At 36.9% G+C, this 24,728-nt stretch overlaps 2 protein-coding genes and 1 long non-coding RNA gene across 7 annotated transcripts in view; 2 read left to right on the plus strand and 1 right to left on the minus strand.

The window, feature by feature from the left end:
* LOC106868163 (uncharacterized) overlaps nt 1-24,728 on the minus strand; it is a 105,429-nt gene that overhangs the window by 54,272 nt on the left and 26,429 nt on the right. The window contains exons 1-2 of one of the 2 annotated variants that reach the window (XR_008266662.2): nt 19,794-19,904; nt 11,958-12,125 (exon numbers count right to left, since the gene is read on the minus strand). This is a non-coding gene — a long non-coding RNA (uncharacterized LOC106868163). Of the gene's footprint in view, nt 1-11,739; nt 12,126-19,793; nt 19,905-24,728 lie in introns of those variants that run through there. The other variant, XR_016238100.1, reaches the window with a different exon arrangement.
* Nucleotides 1-24,728, plus strand: part of LOC106868162 (heparan sulfate glucosamine 3-O-sulfotransferase 5) — a 122,292-nt gene that overhangs the window by 37,288 nt on the left and 60,276 nt on the right. The window contains exon 2 of one of the 3 annotated variants that reach the window (XM_089340489.1): nt 16,433-16,597. The exons of 1 other annotated variant lie outside the window; for it this stretch is intronic. In XM_089340489.1, coding sequence (XP_089196615.1) covers nt 16,583-16,597 — 15 coding nt within the window. In that variant the 5' untranslated portion in view covers nt 16,433-16,582. Of the gene's footprint in view, nt 1-11,545; nt 11,985-16,432; nt 16,598-24,728 lie in introns of those variants that run through there. One more of the 3 variants, XM_089340491.1, reaches the window with a different exon arrangement.
* The window catches only part of LOC149131351 (heparan sulfate glucosamine 3-O-sulfotransferase 5-like), a 46,902-nt gene continuing 42,094 nt past the window's right edge, over nt 19,921-24,728 (plus strand). Inside the window, exon 1 of one of the 2 annotated variants that reach the window (XM_052976078.2) lies at nt 19,921-19,992. In XM_052976078.2, the coding sequence (XP_052832038.1) occupies nt 19,936-19,992 (57 nt within the window). In that variant the 5' untranslated portion in view covers nt 19,921-19,935. The remainder of the gene's footprint in view (nt 19,993-24,728) is intronic. The other variant, XM_014913307.3, reaches the window with a different exon arrangement.

The following is a 24,728-nucleotide window of genomic DNA, read 5'->3' on the forward strand; positions in this document are numbered from 1 at the left end:
GACGGAGGAAGAAAAAATCGCCAACGATATCCACGAGGTTACATTGTCGATATATATATATATATATATATATATACACACATACATACACACACACACATATATATAGATATATGAATATTGACATTGCCTGAAACCGATAATTAGTCAGATGATGAGTAGAAAATTAGCCGAGCAGAGAGAGAGAAGGTCAGACAAACAGACAAACAGACGAACTGATAGACTGCGCGTCGGCGCGTCAGTCACGTGTTTCGTGCGTTGTTTACTGTCGTTCCTAAGAACACTTATTCAAAAAGCTTGTGCAAACATGTAACTTGGGAGTGGGGATGAGCTGCATATCTGCATCCGGTCATCTTAATTATATACACTCGGTTGAGTTTTGATTATCTCATACGCCCGCGCACACACAGACACGCACACACACACATAGACACGCACGCACACACACACACAGAGTTTTGGACACGCATATTCACCAGAATACACAGGCGATTTTGTGTATAACCGGGTGCACATACGTGAGTGTCTTAAGCTGTTTGCTATTTTAAATACACACATGCACTTACGTATGTAGGTGTGATTGTATGATTGTGTGCGTGCATACATGTGCGCGTGTATGTGTGTGGTCGTGCGTGTGTATGCGTATGTGTGTGTGTGCATGTTGTATATATGCATTTGTATATATGTATTATGGAAGAGTGTTTATAATTATGAATAAATCACAATTATAACGGAGAGGGTTACAAAAACCCTGACATGCTTAGAAATAGCAGTCAAAACCACTATAAACCCACTATGTAAGGGTTTTTGCAACCCCCTCCGTTATTATTGTGATTTATTCATAATTATAAACACTCTTCTTTTATGTAATTCATTATTACATGTTTGACCATTCATATATTCATAAATAATTATTAATTGTTTATAATATATCCTTCGTTATATATATATAACATAGAGTGGTGAATAAATCGATATATCGAGTTTGAAGCCTCTGTCTCTTTTGAATATGAAAATTTAAAAGTTAAAAACCTTATAATATAAATATAAACTGTGAGAACGACCCTTAAGGAATCTAGTTAATGATCCCCTAAGGTAAGTTCTTATGCTATATTGGTAACGGTTGCTACGTCCTCTGGAAAATTATAATATATATATATATACATACAGGGAGGTCTTGCATTTGTGTTACCCCCAAGTGTCAGGGTTGATCTCAAAGCTCTTCAGTAAAGCTTTGAGTATATCCTTGAGACGTTCTTCACACAGTAGCCGAATGGCTTGTGACATAAGGCACACAAAGGAGGGAGGCGACAGTCGTTGCTATCGAACCTGCTACGTAACTGGCATTTTCTTTTATCGACTCCGGAGAGAGAAAAACACAACGTTGACCCTGGATGGGATCGGAAGGTTTGAGTGAGAACTTAATGAACCGCAACTAAATATTGCGAAGTTCTTTGACCTACACTTTAGCGAGTGTACCACACAAGGCGCAATGTTACATATTTTTGGGATGGTTCGTGTGTGTATATATATATATGGTATGTAGGTATATCTGTGTGTAGGTACGTGTTTGATAGCATGTGTGTGCGTGTGTGTGTCTGCATGTGTTTATGTAAGGTGGTGGCGAGTGGTAGTCGTGGTAGTCGTGGTGCTGGTGGTGGTGGTGTTGGTTTTGGTAGTAGTGGTGGGTGAACCAGTTGATTATATCATCGCGATAGTTGACATCTGTAGAGATGAAAGGCAAAGTTCGACTGCGACGAGAATTCAACAGGGAAAAATAAAATAAATGAATAAATAATAACGATGGTGGCGGCGGCGGGCGGTGGCGGGTGGTGGCGGGTGGCGGCGGTGGCGGTGGCGGGTGGCGGTGTTGGAGATGATTTCTTTGGAAAACATTATTAGTTCGTCCATCGTTTCTCCTCCGCATCCACCCCCACCCCCGTCGCTATCTCTCGACCCACCTCACCCACTTTCCTACCTACCTACCTACCCACCCACCTACCTACCTACCCGGCAAAGATCAGCTTGATATGATAGTTATTTGTAATTGAGGACTCAAGCTGAAAGGTCACCTGACTGACATCACACTTTCAGACGGCAAATTCAGCACCAAACAACGCGATAAACACTGCACACACAAAAAAACATTCACTGCAAACAACCAACGTATTTACAGTCTCGTTTCAGCTAGAAACACACAACAGACAACCACACACACACACACACACACACACACACACACATGCACACACGCACATGCACACACACACACGCACACATGCACACATGCACATGCACACACAGACGTACCCTCCCTCTCAGTTTTGCTCTTCCTTTTCACTCGTTTTCTCTCTCTGTTTCTTTATATCTTCCTCTATCTTTTGCACCCTTTTTCTCTTTGAGACACTCTCTCTCTCTCTCTCTCTCTCTCTCTCTCTCTCTCTCTCTCACACACACAATAACATTACGCACTGAAATATATGCACATCCTCTCTCGCTTTCTCTGAATCTTTCTCTTTCTTTCTTTCTTTCTTTCTTTCTTTCTTTCTTTCTTTCTTTCTTTCTTTCTTTCATTCTTTCTTTCTTTCTTTCTTTCTTTCATTCTTTCTTTCTTTCTTTCTTTCTTTCTTTCATTCTTTCTTTCATTCTTTCTTTCTTTCTTTCATTCTTTCTTTCTTTCTTTCTTTCTTTCTTTCTTTCTTTCATTCTTTCTTTCTTTCATTTCTTTCTTTCTTTCTTTCTTTCTTTCTTTCTTTCTTTCTTTCTTTCTTTCATTCTTTCTTTCATTCTTTCTTTCTTTCTTTCTTTCTTTCTTTCTTTCTTTCTTTCTTCATCTCACTGTTTCTCTTTCTCTCTGTGATACACAACACATTCTCTCTCTTTCTCTCTCTTTCTCTCTCTCCTCTCTCTCTCTCTATTTCTCCCCTTCACACATACAATAACGCTGACACATTACTCACACACACACACATATCCACACACACACACACACACACACACACACATATCCACACACACACACATACACACACACACTGAAACACACTCCGTACGATTAGTATCTTCACACTTCCACCCATCCCATTTCCCCCAACCACCCCCTTTATATTCTCCGACAGCCTCTGCCCTTTCTATTGTTGTTCTTAGTCTTGTAGTTGTTGTTATTGGCTATTGTTGTTGTTGTTGTTGTTGTTGTTGATGATAATGATGATGATGAAGATGATGATGATGATGGTGATGATGATGATGATGATGGTGATGATGATGATGATGGTGGTGATGATGATGATGATGATGATGATGATGATGATGATGATGATGATGGTGATGATGATGATGATGGTGATGATGATGATGATAGTGCTAGTGATGATGATGATGATAGTGATGAAGATGATGATGGCGATGATGATGAGGATTAAGGGGATAACGAAGCAGCTGCTATTGCTGTTGATGATGATGATAGTGATGACGACGACGACGACGACAACGATGGCGACGAGAAAAAACGATGACGGTGGCTGCGATGACAACCATTGTGATGACGATGACGACGATGACGATGGTAATGATGATGATGAATTTTTTGGCTTCAGTGCCATTTCCGGCCATTATTCCATTTGTACAATGCCGCCTCCATTTTGGATGCTGTCGTCATGTTGTTGGACGACAGTGGCGATGATGGTGATGATGATGATGATGATGATGATGATGATGATGGTACTAGTGATGGTGGTGGTGGTGGTTGTAGTGGTGGCGGTAGTTGTAGTATCGGACGGATGGTGGTAGTGAAGGTTGTGGTGCTGTTGGACTGTAGTGATGGTGGTGGTGGTGGTGGCGGTGGTGGTGGTAGTGGTGGTGGCGGTGGCGGTGGTGTTGATTTTTTTTGTTGTCGTTGTTGTCGTTGTTGTTGTACCATACCAGTAGAGATCGAGCTTCGATCGAAATTAATTTATTCCAGTAATGACGATTCTATGTGCCCTTCCCGCCTTTTTTAAGGGTGTAAATTAAGAGAGTAATTTGATTTGGCTGCTGTCTCTAGCAGGTTTAGTGACGTCATAGACGCCCCCTTGTTTGGATCGTCGTTTATGAATCGATGTATATATACATACATTTATATGTGTGTGTGTGTGTATATATATATATATATATAATGGAAGTCTGTCGGGTTCGGCAATGACGTCAGTGACGCCGGAGGTGGGAACGGCGGAATCCAAAGGCGGACGCGCAAAGGCGGCCACATGTTGGGCACGTAACAGCAGAAGTAGGGTTGGGGATCCTCTCTTTTCGGGCTTGTCGCTTCTGGGCCAGGCTCTTTAGACGCTTATATATATATGTGTGTGTGTGTGTTTGTGTATATAAGAGACTTAAAACATTTTTGTTAAACCATGTCTTGCTTGTGTGTCTTGTTTATATATATATATATGTATATATTAAAAGTCCGGGTACGATTTGCACCTGTTTAATAAAAAGAAGAATTATTATTTGCTGGCCACATTTTCATCACTTTTTTAAAGATAAAGATAACATATTTGAATTTTGAGCATATGGAGAAACAAACACAGGAAGAAGCAGGTCGATTGCGCTAGTTAGCCATTGATTTAATTAATTAATTATGTGGAGATTATGTAATGATACATTGACGATCGTTTCGATCTGCCAATTTGATTGCAGTGCCTTCGGATTTAATTATCCCCTGGTTGCTTAAACACGTCAGCCTACCCTTTCAATGTTTAAACAATCCTATCATATACCTATATATATATATATATATATATATATATATATATATTGATTAAGTCATAAGTCGAAGTAGATAGAGTTCTAAATAATAGCTTGTAAATATTTGGTTAAAAAAACCCTTTGGCTGTGCTCATACATACACACATGCCCAAGCACATACATACATATAAATATATGTATATACATGTATATACACGCATATATATATATACACACACAAATATATGTATATATATATATATATATATATCTGTACGCATATGTGTGTGTATGTATGTATGTATGTGTGTATGTATGTGTGTGTGTACATATACATACACATTGTTTATAAAGTGTCTCTTAAAGTGCAAGACATACAACCATTGTCTTATAACTCCATATATTCTCTTACAACCATCTCCTACTCCCGCCGAAAAAAAAAAAAAAAAAAAGAAGGAACCTGTGGAGACAATTCGCGTTATTTTAGCAAAATTTCGACTCAGAAGTCTCAGAAACAGAACCGAAAGAGACAAAGAAATTGAATTTGAAATAAGTTTTTAAAACGTCTTACGTAAGTAAATATTTTTAGATTGTTTTCTGGGATTATATTTTGTATGTATGTATGTATGTATGTATGTATGTTATGCTGATTTATTTCAAGATTTCTTGCCAATAGAGAAAGAACCAGTTTCTAACCTAGATCCAAGGCTCCTTCACTGGAATTTCAACATCAACAACAGGTTATGTATGCATATATGTATGTATGTATGTATGCATGTATGGTTGTGTGTAGATTTGTATGTTTTGCTTCATGTATGTATTCTCATGCGTATAATTGCATATCTAGACATGCTCATATATATTTCAATGATAAACCTCTGGTATGTATGCATATATGCGCATAGAAACACACACACGCACACACACGTACACACACACACACACACACACACACACGCACACACACACACACACACACCATTTTCCCCCATACATCTTAGCTGACACCTTATTCCATTGTATTTAGTGAAACAGAGCGTCAGTAAGTTAATCGTCGATGTCCGACGAACAATTTTCTTCCTTGTTATGATATATCAAATGACTTGGTGATAGATTTACGGCTACTTGGGCACTTCTTTTCAACGCCTGTTACTTATTCTGTCGGTATCTTTTGCCGAACCGCTGAGTTACGCGAACGCAGACACCAACACCGGCTGTCAAGTGGGTGTAGGGGACAAACACAGATACAATGAGACACACGCAGGAATATATATATATATATATATATATATATATATATATATATATATATATATATATATATATATGTATGTATACAGTCTTTGGGCAGGTTGAGGCTATAGTAGAAACATTGGCCTATGGTGCCACGCAGTGGGACTGAACCAGGAACCATGTGGCTTGGAAACAAACGTCTTACCGCACAACCAGGTTCCCAGTATGCCAAATCACTTTGGCTTATACCACTATTTGCTCTTCAGCGCTGCTGGTAACTTGTAACCTAATCGGAGCGTTCGCATGGTCGGTTCATCAGGTCATCGACAGTTAAACCGGCAACGTCTACCAAGCTTGTTTGGTGAGGAGGGTAATTTATTGGACATCCTGCGGGGACGAAAATCAAAACTTCGGCGGAATTTGAACTCAAAACGTAGCGGCAAACGAAATACCGCTAAGCATTTCGCCCTGCGTGCTAACGATTCTGCCAGCTCACCCCCTTTCAAGACACCTGATGAAGGCTGGAGAGTATATCAGCCGAAACGTTGTGCTAACAACAAACAAGATGAGGAGAAATATCCGTCAAATGTAAATAATGTACATAATTCCTCATCTCTTAAATAAAGAACTGTGTAACAATAGGATTTTTTAAACATTGAATTGTATGAGGATCCACCTGAGTGAGATAGGAACGAAAGAGGTTCAGAAGCAAAAAAGATGGTCGAAAACCGCATAACTAAGCTGATTCCCGAAATTATAAAAATGCCAAAAAAAATTCTGTAGAAGCGCAGGAGACGCTAATGTTAAGAGGAAAGTTATTTCCATGTGTATATATTACTTACATACATACATACATACACACATACATACATACATACATACATACATACATACATACATACATGCATGCATGCATACATACATACATACATGCATACATACATACATACATAAATACGTACGTACATACATATAATTATATGTAGATGTGTGTGTGTGTGGGGGGGGGGGGGTGCGTGTATTTAAGGTGAATGTAAAGCGTGTGTGCATGTGTGTATGCGTGTGCGCGTCGTGCACGCATTGACAAATAGTAATCTGGTGACATACTGAAAACTGTGACATAGGCGGGTTTCCAGATTCAAATATGCACTCCTTGAACACCGATTTCCGGCTGCTATGTATACATACATACATACATACATACACACCCACAAAAGTATATATATATATATATATATACTTATATATAATGTATATATACATATATATATATATGCATATATATATATGTATATATGTATACATATATGTAATATATATATATATATACATAAAAATATAAGTATATTATATATATGCTTATATATATGTAAATACACATATATATGTGTACATATATATATACATATAAATATATATATTATATGTATACATACATACATACATACATACATACACACACACACTTAGCTGATGACACTTAGCTGTCACCATGAGATGACGAAATACTCGGTGCTAATGCTTCTGCTGCAATTGCATCATTTATTCCTCCCAGAGTCTTTGTATTTCTCGATATTTGCGTAGTTTTGTTTTTATTGTTCTTTTTTTTAATGTGTTTGGCAAGTGTAAAGTGAAGAGTATTACATAACCGGAACTAAATGTATCATGCAATCAGAATCATAGATGACTGTGCGTATCATGCGACGTGTATGCATGTGTGTGCATATTTAGTTGTGTGTATCATATCGTTATATGCACACACACACACACACACACACACACACACACACACACACACACTCACACACACACACACACACACACACACACACACACACTCACACACACACATACACACACACACACACACACTCACACACACACATACACACACACACACACACACACACACACTCACACACACTCACACACACACATTGGCGCAGTCATGGGTGTGTGGTAAGAAGCTTGATTCTCCCGACTATGTGGTTCCAGGCTCAATCCCACTGCGTGGCACCTCAGGCAAGTGTCTTCTACTAATAGCCTCGGGCTGACGAAAGCCTTGTGAGTGGATTTGGTAGACGGAAACTGAAAGGTCGTCGTATCTATCTATCTATCTATCTATCTATCTATCTATCTATCTATCTATCTATCTATCTATCTATCTATCTATCTATCTTTCTATGTGTGTGTGTGTGTGTGTGTCTGTTTTTGCTTTTATGCCCCCGCACTTGACGACCGGTATTGATGTGTTTGCGTCACCGTAGCTTGGTGCTTCGACAAAAGAGTCCGATAGAATAAGTACCAGGCTTTAAAAAAATCAGTACTGGCGGTGCCCAAGCATGGCCGCAGTCTAATGTTACGTAGAACTTATTTTCAGTGCCTCACAAAACGCAAAACGAATAAATATAACGAAACATTGAATTAATCACCCAATAAATGAATGTTAAATAATTGTAATAATATCAGTGTTAAATAATGTAAGGAGGATTAAAGCAGGCAATAAGTACATTAATTATAATTATAATTATAATTAATTATGTGTGTTAGCTAGCAATGTTTGAGTATTAACAGCTGTCGTTATTATCTGCTTGATTTCACCGTTTAATGGCGTCAAGCAATGGAACATGTTTTCGACACAGGGGTTGTACGAGATGTAATCGTGGCCTGGGTTTTCTGGTTGGTATCACATTTAATTATGTCTCACATAGGATCACGTTTTGAAGATATCAGTGTTCAAACTAGGTGCGGGATAGTTGTATGAAGTGTGAAAGTTGGCAGTGGTTTTACACGTATAATTGTTATTAACATAAATGTATAACATACATATATATATATATATTAATATCTATCGCCAAGCTAACATGGTAGTCTAGAAAAATAGGACGAATGCTGCCGTTGGTTAGCTCCGAGAGGCCATTGCCTCTAGCTAGCTATGTGACACTCAAATCTGTCTCCATTACAATCTTCGAACAGAGGAGGTCATCAGCTTTCCTTTGCTGGTTCAACATCCACAGACCGGTTTCGGTGTATTTACCCTTTATCAATGTAGAGTAGTTGAACGCAGCAGGTGTCGCTGTTGACTGTCTGTTCGAAGGTTTGTTCATATATATTCAGTGGAACACATCCACTGATTTTCAAAAATAGAAATATTATTATTTCTAAATCTCTCTAAAGGAGATTACGGCAGCAGAACTGAGTATTAATATTTATATATGAAATAAGTACCAGTTGAGGCACTGGAGTCGATGCAATCGACGTACCTCCTCCCACGAAATTGCTGGCCTTGTGCCAAAATTCGAAACCAGAATTAGGGTGGTGAGGTGGCAGAATCGTTTGTACGTCGTGTAAAATACTTAACTGCAGTCCAGTGGTTAGCGGCAGTCCAATGCTTAGTGGCAGTTCAAATTCTTCCGAGACCGACTTTGTGCCTTTCTTCCTTTTGGTGGTCGATAAAATAAGTATAAATTGACAACTGGGGTAGATTTAATCGACTTAAATCCTCCCCCGAAATCGCTGGCTTTGTGCGAAAATTTGAAACCAATGTCCAAGAAGATGAGTTATTCCGTAGAAGATCTATCATTCGCTCAGTTCATTCCTGTAATGATATGCTTCACATGAACTTACCTTACGCTATTATCTTGTTGGGCTGGTTACATTACTTCTATTTTTAACAAACGTTTTAAGCGGCAAATATATGAGCTTAGCAGTTCCATAAATATCTCACAGAAGATCTAGGACAGCCATTTCTTAAAAGCCCGTTTGCTATTCCGCAACAGGAGTTTTTTTTCTTTTCATCTTTTCTTTTTCTCTCCCGAAAAAATGTGTTTTCCTTCCGCGTTTGTTTCTTCTTCTTTATATTGTTATTCTATTTTGTTTTGTCGCTTTCTGTTTTTTCCTTCTAATTTTTGTTTGAGATTTTTCTTATCATATCATACACACACGCATACATAAGTAGATAAGCCATATGTATGTAAGTATGTTTGTGTGTGCGCGCGCGCGTGTGTATCGCCCAGCCAGGGTGGCATCATTTAAAAGCTAAAACGATGCAAACCGCATTGTGACCAGCGATGTATAACATCCGGTAGTCTGGTCGATCACGTGATCACATGACATACATATCTATCTATCTATCTATCTATCTAATGAATACTCACACATACATATATACATATGCATACAAATATACATACATATATATGTATTTATATACATATACATGTATGCAGTTATCTATCCATCTGTGAGTGTGTATGTGTTTGTGTGTCTGTGTGTGTGTATTGGACTTTCCTCTGTTTCTGAAGAAGAGCTTTACTCGAAACGTCAAACCATCTTTCTTCTCTTCTCTGAGCGTCTGCTAATACCTTACATGAACCACGTCCTCGCGTTGCTGCTTTTTTGTGTTTGTTCTTCGTTTTTTTAATATTTACTATATATATATATATATATATATATATTTATAAGGGAGATAACTCGTTTTCGCCTATCCGGATTGTTTATTCTTTGATTATTAACTAACTGACCGTAACGGAATTCTACCTCCACAGTCTGAAGACCAATATGGCCTTTGCCATTAGAGTCTGACGAATCGTCCATAAAGCCACCCGCTTTATGGATGCAAAACCATTGGTCACTCTATGACCGCGCATATACTTAAACGCATATATATATATATATATATATATATATATATATATATATATATATATATATATATATATATATATATATATATATATATATATATATATATAGTATATATTTCTATTTCACCAGCGAAGGTTGTGATAATATTCCTTCTTAACATTCTTTTTCATTTGTGTGTCTTTATCGACTTCAAGGTAACAGTATGAAAAAAATAACAAAGAAAACGAAATGGCCAGAGCCGTAGTAACTTTGATCATTAGTTTATCCTATCCGCTCATTGACCTGGGGTTAAATAAGCAATAACAGGAATAATAATAATAATAACAACAACAACAACAACAACAAGTGCTGACACAGCAAATAGTTACGGAATGACACCCATCGAGTTTGTCTTGTAAGTAGTAAAGCGACGGCAGAGTAGATGTTGCTCTCCTTAAATATGTTTGTGCTTGCGATAGAAGGTGGATGTTTGTGTTTCTCCGATTCTGGGCTTCTGTGTTTCTACTGTAGTTCCTCCTCGTAGATACAGACTGATTACTTGTTAGTTTAGGTCGGTTTTACATCAGTTTTTCATAAACTTTGTCACAACATTTGGCTATCAGCAGGCCACTTCAAACGATGCTGTTGTTTACTTTAACTCAGCACCACCCCATATATATATATATATATATATATATATATATATATATATATATATATATATATATATATATATATATATATATATATGTGTGTGTGTGTGTGTGTGTGTGTGTGTGTGTGTGTGTGTGTGTATGTGTAAATATATATATATATATATATATATATATATACGTGTGCATATGTATATGTACATATATTTACGTTTATGCATGTACACCTATGCATATGTATTTGTATGTATGCATGTGTGTACATAGATAAATATTGAAAGAATGAATGACACAGATACGTGTGTTCGGATGAAAATGCATGTATAATTACGTGCATCCGTACGGGTTGAGGAATGAGAAGAAAAAAAGACTCATTAAAACTGCTGATTGGGTAATTTGTAAACAGAGTGAAATACTGAAACGGGTCACTAGATTCACTCGTCTAAATTTAGCTTTTCAACATTCGTCACACCACAACGCTCACAACTCACAAAGCCCACAGCCATTTCCCATTTAAAACTCCAAGGGTTAACATACAGGTGCAGGACGTCCGTTCAAGCGACTATCCTTAACCAAGACACCTGGGAAGCAATTACAACTACTAATCCTGCACAATACTAAAGGACACATTCGTGCATCACACGGCCTGCACGGCTCCCTTATCTCTCAGTTTTGAAGTTGGTCTTCCAAGCGATACTCTTCTCATTTGTGGATTTCTCTTACCTGGTACTCATCAACCAAGACCACTCAGTAAGTAGAACTCCTGCTGGTAATGATTCTGTAATCGCTGCATGTTCGGCTTCCAATTCCACACTGCACGTTTCTCTTCTTTGCTCCATCGGTTCCACCATGATATATACTCATTCGCCGGGCGTGGAAACTTCTTTAATCCTGAAACAAATAAGGAATCTTTTTTATAGTCGTTCGATTTGCTAGAAATCAGGGCCGTCTTAGTAGCATTTATCTGTAAAAATATGTGACAATCATTCGGTAGCCATGATAAAACTCCGGCATCCGAGACTCGGAGTTTTATCATGGCTACCGATTAATTGTCACAGTTGAGCACTGAGGCCGATGTAATCGACTTACTCCCTCCCCCTGAAATTGCTGGCCTTGTGGCAAAACTTGAAATTATTATTATTATCATTATTATTATTATTATTATTATTATTATTATTATTATTATTATTATTATTATTATTAGCTGTTGTTGTTGTTTAGCCTTAAAAGCGTTCCAGCTGTGATCACCCTTTCGTTTCTATATCACCGACTACGTCCTTTCAATCTGTCCTTCTCTAAGATGGCCAAATTTGGTTTGTTGGAACTTTGGCTGTTATTTCTAACACATTGAACTACCATCAAGAGAAGTTCTTCGTTCGATGTCTGTTGTTGTTGTTGTTGTTGTTGTTGATGTTGATGTTGTTACTTAGTTCATGTCAGCTCTTTATCGTTCCGACCCTATGATGAATTTCAGCCAGAGTCTCCGCATCTTTGTTTTACTGCTGCTGCTGTTGTCCTGGGTGCTGCTAGGTCTGTTCTGATCCAGTTAAATTAGCTAAGCAAACGATTCTGCGTCGATTTCGACGATCACTATTCAGTTATTCAATCTATTGAATTTGATACTCATTGAATTAAAGGTTAGCCAGCCGGAATAAAACATGCTTAGCTGCATTTCTTCGGCTCTTTACGTCTCTGTCTGTCTGTCTGTCTGTATATATGTATGTATTATAGATTTTTCTGCTTCAAGATTCACTTTTCCAAAATAGAATTATTTTACTATATATATATATACATATATCTGGGTGTCTTATGATACATATATATATTTATGATATATATATATATATCTGTAAAAATATGTGACAATTATTTGGTAGCCATGATAAAACTCCGAGTTTCGGATGCCGGAGTTTTATCGTTTTATCATGGCTACCGAATAACTGTCACATATCTTTACAGATAAATTCCTCTATTTACATAATATCGAGGTCTCTTTCTTTCTTTTGTTGTTCTTTCTATCAATATATATATATATATATATATATATATATATATATATATATATATATATATATATATATATTGATAGAAAGAACAACAAAAGAAAGAAAGAGACCTCGATATTATGTAAATAGAGGAATTTATCTGTAAAGATATGTGACAGTTATTCGGTAGCCATGATAAAACGATAAAACTCCGGCATCCGAAACTCGGAGTTTTATCATGGCTACCAAATATGGAAAAAAAAGTCAAGATAGAAAATGCTAAAATAATTTTATAAAAAACATTTCAGTACCGGTTTCAGTCATTGAGACTTTTTCAACTGTAAATATGGAAAACAATTATTTTAGCATTTTCTACCTTGACATTTTTTTCAATATACTTCAACTCATGTGTTCCTTTTCAACCTTCTACACACACACACACACACACACACACACACACACACACACATATATATATATATATATATATATATATATATATATATATATGTCTCTCTGTCTGTCTGTCTTTATGAGGAGATGCTCAAATGCAGATGAAGCTATATGTAAGGATTCCCTAATAATCGGATAAAGATTATCCCTTTGACGTGGGAAAAGTGAACAAAATCATAGACTGGGATCGGCAGACACCTGGTTCAATTCCTGCACGTAATTCTGTCCACTTTATTCTGTCTAAGAGTATTTTAAAATCGATTTATGAGTTAATACTGTTTATCGCTCCATCTACATTTCAGTAACTTCGTAAAGAACATTATTTTCAAATTTCTTAATGCTTGCTTCCATCCATCCATCCATCCCATGCATACATGAGTGCACTCACACAAACATATTTATATTCTGTTCAACGACATCCAACAAATTATCTCCCTCTTTTTAACCTCTTTTGCTATTCATAAAATACACGAAAAACACAAGAGCTAACTGTTGTGTCTAGCTGCAGTCACTGATTTAATCGCAGCCATTGTTGCTGTTGCTGTTGTTTTGTTGCCGGTCGTCTTTGGTCGGGCTGATACATGATCCCATTTATTTCTATTTCAGGGTCTACAATATCCAATGCCCTTTATCTACTAATTTGGCATGGTGTGTTGTTTGAGAGAAATTCGTTTGCTATTTCTAACAGATTGACCGACCACATAGAGGCTCCAGCTTTAGTTTATCGCTTGACTTAGTCAACAACCACTGAATTTGTGATATGAACACCATAATAATAATTATTATTATTAACATATATTTTTATTTCAGTAATTAACTACATTTGTGTAATTTATCTTGTTTTTCAGCACGACTTTCCAAGTGAAGCTTTTAATTATTTTCATCCCCCAATTAAAACCAGACCATAATTACTTGAACATCCTGAGTATTTATGTCAGTTATTTTATTTTTTTCAGCAATTATACACTAATACTATTTGCAGTGTAGTGTTGTAATAATTTGGTTAATATTATTCATTTGTTTGTCTTTTATGGTGTCTTTGTTCCAATTAGTTATAACTAATTTTTGATGTTGCTTTTGTCATCGTTCTTGTTCTTGTTCTTGTTGTAATTCAACTAACGCTTTAGCTAGTAGACTTACGTAGATTGCAGTGATGTTCCCTTCATTTTAGTTGCACTAATCTCTTGTAAACGACTTTTAGTGATTTTTACTGACATCTCCAAATCTCCTTAAGAAACCACCGACAATTGCTTTCCATCATAGGTGAAAGGGTAATAAAATAAAATTAAAATAATATTAATAATAATAATAATAAGAAGAAGAAACCAATTTACGTATTGTAACTTACAATAAATATCAAATAAATATATAAAAAAATAATTGGGTTTTTATTATTATTATTATTATTTTTATTTTATTTTAGACCTGACGAGTGACTATATTTTTGAATAGATTTAATTATAGATCAATTTGATTATTAATAGAATTAATAATCGAATTGGTTTTATAAGTTATCTATTTGAAAATATTGTTACGAAACGTGCGTAGTCATTCTTATACCGTTTATTAGTTGTTTTTTATGTACTTTATTGTATTTTTAGAATAAGGTGTTTATGATATATTTATTTTCTGGAGGGTATGAATTATATTCTTCATTACTGAATTATTTAATAGTGTTTTTCCCCCTAAATTATATATATATATATATATATATATATATATATATATATATATATATATATATAGATAGATAGATAGATAGATAGATATAAATACAAGATAATTTGATAAATAGGGATAAATACAAGACAAAGGAATACAAAGCCAGCCAAGGGTAAACTGTGGCTCGTGGGACTTTCTGAATTGCTTACCTAACGAAAAATTACCTTCACTATTTCTTTAGTAATGCAGTCGGCTCGATAATGAATATTACCTCACGTAGACCGTTTCTTAAAACGCTTGCAAGCGTGGTTATGTCTTCTATGCACACAAGAATCGATTAGCTAACGATGGTCTGTGTTAGCATATATAAGATTTGAAATAAGAGCTGACGAGTTTTACGTTGATATGCATCGTCATATGGAGAGTAATGAACACAACGTTTCGGTCAATAAGGGATTTCGTCAGAGGAAATAAACTTTCTCTGCCTTGTGGTTCTGCTTGAATTATTGTAGATTTCCATAACTCATGGCACACTTTACAACGTACGGTGCTTCTATCTATCACTATAGTTATCTAAAATTTAATAAGTAGCCTTATATTACCATTATCATATCACGTAGCGTGATTAGTTTTTCTAAGTAATCTGTCTGCTTGTCTGCCTGTCTGTCTGTCTCTCAGTCTGCCTCTCCGTCTGCCCGCCTGTTTATCTGTCTGTTAGTCTGTCAGTCTGTCTGTCTATTCCTACCCACCCACCCACCCACCCACCCACCCACCCACCCACCCACCTACCTACCTACCTACCTACCTACCTACCTACCTTCCTACCTACCTACCTACCTACCTACATACATACATACATACATACATGCGTACATACATACCTATATGCATACACACGTACGCATCTCTCTCTCTCTCTCTCTCTCTCTCTATCTGCTTACCTACCTACCCACCCACCTACCCACCTACCCACCAACCTACCTACCTACCTACCTACCTACTTACCTCTCTCCCTCCCTCACATACACATATAACCACTCCCATTATTTAATTGTTGAAGACTTTACAACCCATTAACATTATCTAGTTTTTTAACAGTGCTGATCTGAGAAACATTCTATCGACGCCATATTGAAAACTGAAGGCAGAGCGAAGCATTGACCTTCCACAACTATCTAAAATACATCTTATATATTTATATGAATATATACAGTCATTACCTATCGATACACACAACAAACTTTAAAAATGACCATCTCAACGGTATGTAATAAATATATTGAATATATACATATACGCTAACATATTAACCCCCTCCCGTTTTATCATTATTTTTATTAATAATAATAATAATAATGACGGTAATGATGATATGATAATAATAATAATAATAATAATAATAATAATAATAATAATAATAATAATAATAATAAAAAATCTAAAAACAGAAACAATTCCTATCATAGTAGGTATAATAAAAAAATATTCAGACAAATACATAGCAAAAACACCAGGACTTACAAATATATATAACATACAGAAAATTGCACTACTGGGCACTGCACACATCCTACGCAAAACACTTTCAATACAGTAACCATAAGAGCATCACAGCAAACCACAGTACATACCCAAGGCACACAGAGCTGCGCTCGGTAGTGAAGTGAAAGCACGTTATAAAAAATAAAACTACTGAACAATAATAATAATAATAATAATAACGACAACAATAATAATGATAATTACGGAGCTGTACTTGTATAGCAAGTGAGCTGACCTGAGATCGTGTGCTGGAACGAAAACAATTGCAGCGTGGAAGGTGTTTATAAGCCATTTAAGAAACACAAAAACCGTTCACTGACAAAATTCCCACAGAATTTTGTCAGTGAATTTTGTCAGGTGGCGGTCTCAAAACGACGAAAATATTTTGGCAAATTAAATTTAAATGTTGAAGTGAATCTAATAACGGTTTTTGCGTGTTTCTTAAATGGCTTATAAACACCTTCCACGCTGCAATAACAACAACAACAACAACAACAATAATAATAATAATAATAATAATAATAATAATAATAATAATAATAATGATAATGGTTTCTTTTACTGGCCACAAGGGCCCAAGACATGGAGGAGGATATTAAAGGATGAGATGCAACTTTAAAGGAAGTAACAAAGGATATACAAATAGAAGCTAGAGAAATGAATAATTAATACATAGAATCTCCAATAGGAGGGCAGTCCACTTTGGGTAATTCAGGGAAAACCCCACACAAAAGTTCCGGATTACTCTGCCATCCCTAAGGCATGAAAAGTGCTATCTTGCTGTTTCTTTTCTCCTACTTGGAAAAGCGTACTCAGAGTAGATCTATTCAGTTTCACCTGTCTTGCCTCTTTCGTCCATCTTTTCATAAGCACGCCAGAAGGCAGCATCTCTCTCTCTTTCTCTCTCTCTCTCTCTCTCTCTCTGTCCTCACCTTCCTCTTCAAACGATAGTAATAATAATAGCCTGAAACTATCAAATGTCAACTAATAATAATAATAATAATAATAATAATAATAATAATAATAATAATAATAATAATAATCCTTTCTACGATAGGCCCAAAGCCTGAAATTGTGGGGGAGGGAGTTAGTCGATTACATCGACCCCAGTGCGTAACTGGTACTTATTTCATCGACCCCGAAAGAATGAAAGGCAAATTCGACCACGGCGGATTTTGAACTCAGAACGTAAGGACGGACGAAATACCACTATGCGTTTCGTCCGGCGTGCTAACGATTCTGCCAGTTCGCAGCCCTGGCTTTGATGTGATTTTAAATTTGGCTCCTCTTTGTTTGTGAGTTCAAACCCCACCTGATTCGATTTTAGCTTTCATTCTTTCATGGTCCATATAAAAACGTACCAATAATGTACTTAGAATCAGTTGACACCACCGATGATAGACATTGCAGTCCTGGTGACCCACACCAAAACTTTTAATGCTCCGTGCTGAGATTGATAAGAACAATGAAGTCACAAGATTTCACAGAAGAAAATCGAAAATCTAAATTCATGAAAAAGATGCGTTGTAAGACGTTATCCGCCCAACACCTGGATAATGTCGTAGTTTAAAACACTGGTTCTCTACCGGGGTCCATATGGCTCCTTGTGGTCCATATGGCTCCTTGTGGTCCATATGGCTCCTTGTGGTCCATACAAGATTTGTCTTTGGTAGTAATGGGGTGATGGAGCGGCACACAAGCAAAATAATAAATTGAGCCCTCAGTAGTATTTTAAGGATCACGAAAATTTCCGATTTAGATGTATTTATTGCAAGAACAGATAAATTTCTTTCTATGACGTTTTACATAGCACAGTCTGCAGAAGGGAATGTATGATACGCGAAATAGGAAACGCGAAAGAATTATCTAATGGCTACAGGGATTCACCAGAATAAAACAGTAACCAAAGGGATCCATAGACAAAAAATGACTGAGAACCACTGGTTTAAAATATGTATAGCATACTGTGTTGTTACATAACTAAAAGTCACTTCATATTCGGTGCTCCATGAAGTCTTGCTCAAGAATTTTGTGGGCCACCATAAGAGAGAAAAAAAGCTGTGTGTTCCTGGACTGTGCCCCTTCCATAACTATTTGTAATTTTTTGCACTGCACTGAATCTTTTGCACTGTTTGGCTTCGTTTACAAATCTTCACTTGATTCATTTTACTCTACAACAGCGATTTTCGACCTTTATCGAATCACTGTACACTAAACGAAACGCTCAAAGTCTAAGGTTGCACCATCAGCACTTTTAATAGCTTCATATACATGTATGTATATGTGTGTGTGTATATATTCAAATCAAATAAACGAACAATAAAATTAACAATAAGAAACAACAAGAGGACGTGCACAAGGAATGTATTAATTTGACGCTCAGTAAACAGAGAGAGTTTTTGACGTTTCGAGCATAGCACTTCGTCGGAAAGGGAAAAAGGAAAAGTCCAAAAAAGGAAAAAATCACCAACAGCATGTTTGTAGTTACATTAGGTTGATTCTGCCCCAGGAAGCTAGCTTGTAAGGCTCAGATTCGGCCGTCTAAACCGACGAGCTAGGAGCTTGTGACGCGCCTACGAATGTTACATGGAGTCGAATTTAACTGTCTGAAGTAAAAATATATGTAACGCATTCTAACTGTGTTAAGTGCCTCTTTCTGTCATTTCTCCACTCAAAACGATTCTGTTACGCGAGGGTTGACTGTATGAAAACAACAAAGATTATTAATATCGTTCAAAATCAGAGACGGGTATCCGTATTACACTTCATAATACGAATACCCGTAATGCTCAATCTGTGGTATAGCGCGAGTGGGATCACAGAGCCTCCCTGGCCGCAAAATTGTTAGGGACTCAAAATTTCAAACGAAAAAATAAAATAGTAACGAGCCACGGGTTAGGGCCTCACCAAAACTTACTTTGTTTCCGGGCGTTGGTGGCCCAAATCCTCTTAGCTATTACTGAATTTTCCGTCTGGCCTTAGAACTGATGGTTTGCAATATCCGTTAAGTCGTCGATTCCTTTTTCTTAACAAAGAAAAGTAAAATTAAAATAAAAAACATGAAAAGAAAAGAAATCAAGAAACGAAAATCAATTTTGCCGAAGAACAGACGAAAGGTAATTTAAAAATTTAATTTCATTAACCATTTATATTAATCAAAAATTTATCAATTAAGCATGATTAAAAATGAAGCAATCCTATTAATGAATATTTTCTATTGTTGCATGATATTGATTGTGAATAATATTTGCTGGTATTTTCTTCAATTCGGCTTCTAATTTCTTGACACGCTTCGCATGCTCGCACGCACGCATATACATACATATATACAGCGTCACAGTGATGCTATTACATCCACTGTTAGGCTATCTCTTATTTCTAACCCTTTTCGTGATTCGATGGATATAGAGCTAACAGGGTTGAGCGGAAGAGAACAAGAACAAGAAGATTTGATTGTTTTGTGAATATTAAGTGAATTGAAGTGTGGGGATATATTAAAGAAGATATATATATATATGTGTGTGTATGATAAAATCCATACGGGCTCCAAAGTATAGACATCAGTTATACTTATTTCTTTATTGCCTACGGGGGGGGGCTAAACATAGAGGAGACAAACAAGGACAGACAAAAGGAATTAAGTCGATTACATCGACCCTAGTGCATAACTGGTACTTATTTAATCGATCCTAAAAGGATGAAAGGCAAAGTCGACTTCGGCGGAATTCGAACTCAGCATTTCGCCCGGCGTGCTAATGATTCTGCCAGCTCGCCGCCTTGCAACAGTTATACTCATTACTTAAGTATTTTCCACCAAAAGTGATTAAGAATTTTCATTAAATTATTAATTAATTGGGAGCTACATTACATGCCTGTTGAGTCATAGAGTAGAGACGTAAATGTTAATTTCTGACATAATGTTTTGAAAATTTAGGTTATCGTCGCGAGTCTTGCGTTTCAAGAATTTTATTGCCTATCAGATGGTGAAAATCAACACAGAATTCCTCTGGGAGTAGTAGTTGCAAAAATTGAGTATTTATCTACACGGAATGGATGAATATGTCGAAATATGAGTATGTATATACTCAACAAGTATCAAATGCCTTAGTCAACTTCAGAATACGTAATATATTTGTCTATTCACATGCAAAAAGCACATGACATATTTATATCTTTAGTATCATACGTATAAAACACACTAAAGCAAGAGAGGTGGATATTAACGACTCCAATGCTCGACTGGTACTTATTTTTATCGACCCCAAAAGGAGGAAAAGCAAAGTCGACCTTCGTGGAATTTGAACTCAGAACATCAGGACGGACGAAACGCCGGCGTCGGCTCCATGTGCCATATAATTCCACACCGAAATCCAAAGTTAAATAATTTTTGGTGCTAAAAGTAAAAGAAACGTTACCGAAGTCATCCGTTCCATACCGTACATAGTATCGCATTTCGCAAGGAATTGACATGTTCCATTAAACGCCCCCCTCCTCTCCCACTATGTATGTATGTATGTATGTATGTATGTATGTATGTATTTATGTATGTATGTATGCAAGTGTATGTGCGTGAATACATATGTATATGTGCGTATGTGTGTATGTGAGAATAAGTGTATGGATATGTGTATATCTTGCTCAGTGTACCTATCTATCTATCTATCTATCTATCTATCTATCTATCTATCTATCTATCTATCTATCTATCTATCTATCCATCTATCTATCTATCTATCTATCTGTATACACGTACATACATATATGTACACATAAGCATATACATGTATATAGAACACACACACACACACACACACACACACACACACACACACACACACACACACACACATAACGTTCAGACACTCTCTCCGCACCCTTTTTCTTAGTCTTCTCCATATCATCATCTCTCCCTGTATAACCTCTCCTATCATATATACACATGCACGCATGCGTTGGTCTCTGCTCACGCTATTTTCACTTGCAGATATCGCCAAGCATCCGTCTAGCTGCTTACACTCGATCCTGTTCATCTTTGAAGCCCCAGGATCAAAATATCTCGCCAACAGCATTGTAACAACGATGTATTAGCTTTCTATATATTTTCTCTCCACCGTTTCTCAATGTGAAATATCTTCCCGATCAATGCTAATTATGTCTTACCCCACGTCCAGCAAACATTATACGCGTCTCTCTCTCTCTCTCTCTCTCTCTCTCTCTCTCTCTCTCTCTCTCTCTATATATATATATATATATATATATATATATATATATATATATATATATTGCTTTCTATCTATCTATCAATCTATCTGTGTGTATATATATATATAACTTTTCTTGTTTGCAGTCTACAGCTTCCTTTCTCACATCAACAAAATCAGATAATTTCGTCAACTTTCTCCAGTTCCCCACTAACTCAAGTCTTCTGCATGAAACGATAGTCATTATGATTTAATCTCTCATCTAACATTTTTTTTTCAAAACCTCATTATTACTTCTCTTGCATAAGATTATCATTAACGATCAATCTGTTGTTGCTTAAGATGTTTAAATGTCTACGGAATTGAATTTTCTTTTCAAGCCTTCTCTTCGTTCGAGGTAAGAGCCAGAATCTAGCATGTGTGTATATCTCTTAACCCTTTTGAACCTGCGAATACGCTGTAGGGGGTGCGATTTTGTTTAAATAAACCCCTGTAGGATGTAGAAGTAGGCGATCCCTTAGTTTGTAATCGGGGTGCAGTAAATACGAAATCATGACGTGGACTACTGCGTCTTTCAGGAGTGGCGCCAATCGAAATTGCACCCGCTATAGTGTACTCGCTGATCTAAAGAATTTAAAACGGGTGATGTGTGTACACTCGGTTCATTCTATTCATCACCGCATTTATTTATTATTTCTATATTTTAAATCACTTCGCTTTTGTATTTGCTTTGCAAGATTCTTGATGAGACTCTTTCCACAGACATACGTAGTTTCAGCGTGACACAAAATGTGACAAGGTTGGACTCTTTCAATTACAGGTACAACTCATTTTTGCCAGCTGAGTGAACTGGAGCTATGTGAAATAAAGTGTCTTGCTCAAGGACACAACGCACCACCAGGAACTGAACTCACGACCTTACGACTGTGAGCCGAATACCCTAACCACTGAGCCACGCGCCTCCATCTGTTTGTTATAATGAAGAAAACAAAAGCTTTACAAAAAATATGTTAAATATGGCCATCTAAGTTATGTATGATAATGGTTTGAAGTGTCGGCACAAGGCCAGCAAATTCAGAGGTGGGGGTAAGTTGATTACATCGACCCTAGTGGTCAACTGGTACTTATTTTATCGAAAAGAGGAAAGGCAAGGTCGACCTCGGTGGAACTTGAACGCAGAACGTGAAGACGAACGAGCAATTGCCTCTAAGCAATTTGCCCGGCGTGCTAACGATTCTGCCAGCTCGCCAGAATGTAAACGGATCCCTTCTGTGCTTCTGATGTGTCTAACGAAGAGGTTGAGAGTCTCATGTGTGTGTGTGTGTGTGCGTGTATGTGTCTGTGAGTGTGTGTGTTTGTTACGTGTCTGTCTGTCTGCCTGTATGTACCAACGTATGTATGTATGTATGTATGTATGTATGTATGTATTTATCTCTCTCTCTCTCTCTCTCTCTCTCTCTCTCTCTCTCTCTCTCTCTCTCTCTCTATATATATATATATATATATATATATATATATATATATATATATATATATATATATATATATATGTATATATATATATATATATATATATATATATATATATATATATATATATATATATATATATATATATATATATATATATATATACATATATACATATATATATATATACATACATATATATAGGCGTAGGTATGGCTGTGTGATTAAGATCATTCCACAACTTCGTGGAATTAGATTTAGTGAGACCCCGGGACATTTTTGGCAAATATATTTTGCTGTAATGGGCGTAACCTTACAAGGTAATGCTCCGCCATGGGCATAGTTCAACAAATGAAATCAGCCAACGAATAAAAGACAAAAAAAAATGAGTGTGTGGTTGTGGTAGTAGCGTTTGTGTGTGTGTGTGTGTGTGTGTGTGTGTGTGTGTGTATATTACCACTTGCCTGTAGTGGTGAGCGCGCTTTCAATAGGGTCAACCGTTTTGACAATGGTTTCAAATGGATGGAATAAATAAGTGGAACAAACAGGAAAAGAAAAGGCAATTAGAAGGGAAACTTGAAAAAGGCGAAATTAGGATGGAGGCACAAGTTCAACAGGGACAATAACGGAAAAGTTAACCTCTTGCAACCAATTATGGGGTGGGGTTGGGGGGGGGGGATCTTGTTAGTGTCAGGGGTTGCAAAGCACAAGTGTATTTAGAAAGAGTGGAGAGGAATAATTTATTTTCAATTTCTTTAAAATCGCAATTATGTCACTTCAAATTATTGAAATGCAATCTTTGTTGTATCCAACTTGACTTGCGGGGTGTATTGTTAGAGCGCCGAAGACTGTGTAATGTACCTTGAGGAGACCTCTCGAATGAAATGCCACCGCCACCGCCACCACCACCACCACCACCACCACCACCACCACTACTACTACTACCATCCCACTAGTACTAACTATTACTACTACTCTTACTACTACTACCACCACAACCCCCACCCCCACCATCACCATCAATACCACCACCGCCGCCGCCGCCGCCGCTGCCAAAACCACCACCAAAAACCATCCCCACTACCACCGTCGCCGCGGCCACCACCAACATCACCAACAGCAACACCACAAGCTACCACCACCACCACAAACTACCACCACCACCACCACCACTGTCAAAG

This window comes from Octopus bimaculoides, chromosome 23 (assembly GCF_046866305.1).
Source record: "Octopus bimaculoides isolate indiv1 chromosome 23, ASM4686630v1, whole genome shotgun sequence".
Lineage (NCBI taxonomy): Eukaryota > Metazoa > Mollusca > Cephalopoda > Octopoda > Octopodidae > Octopus > Octopus bimaculoides.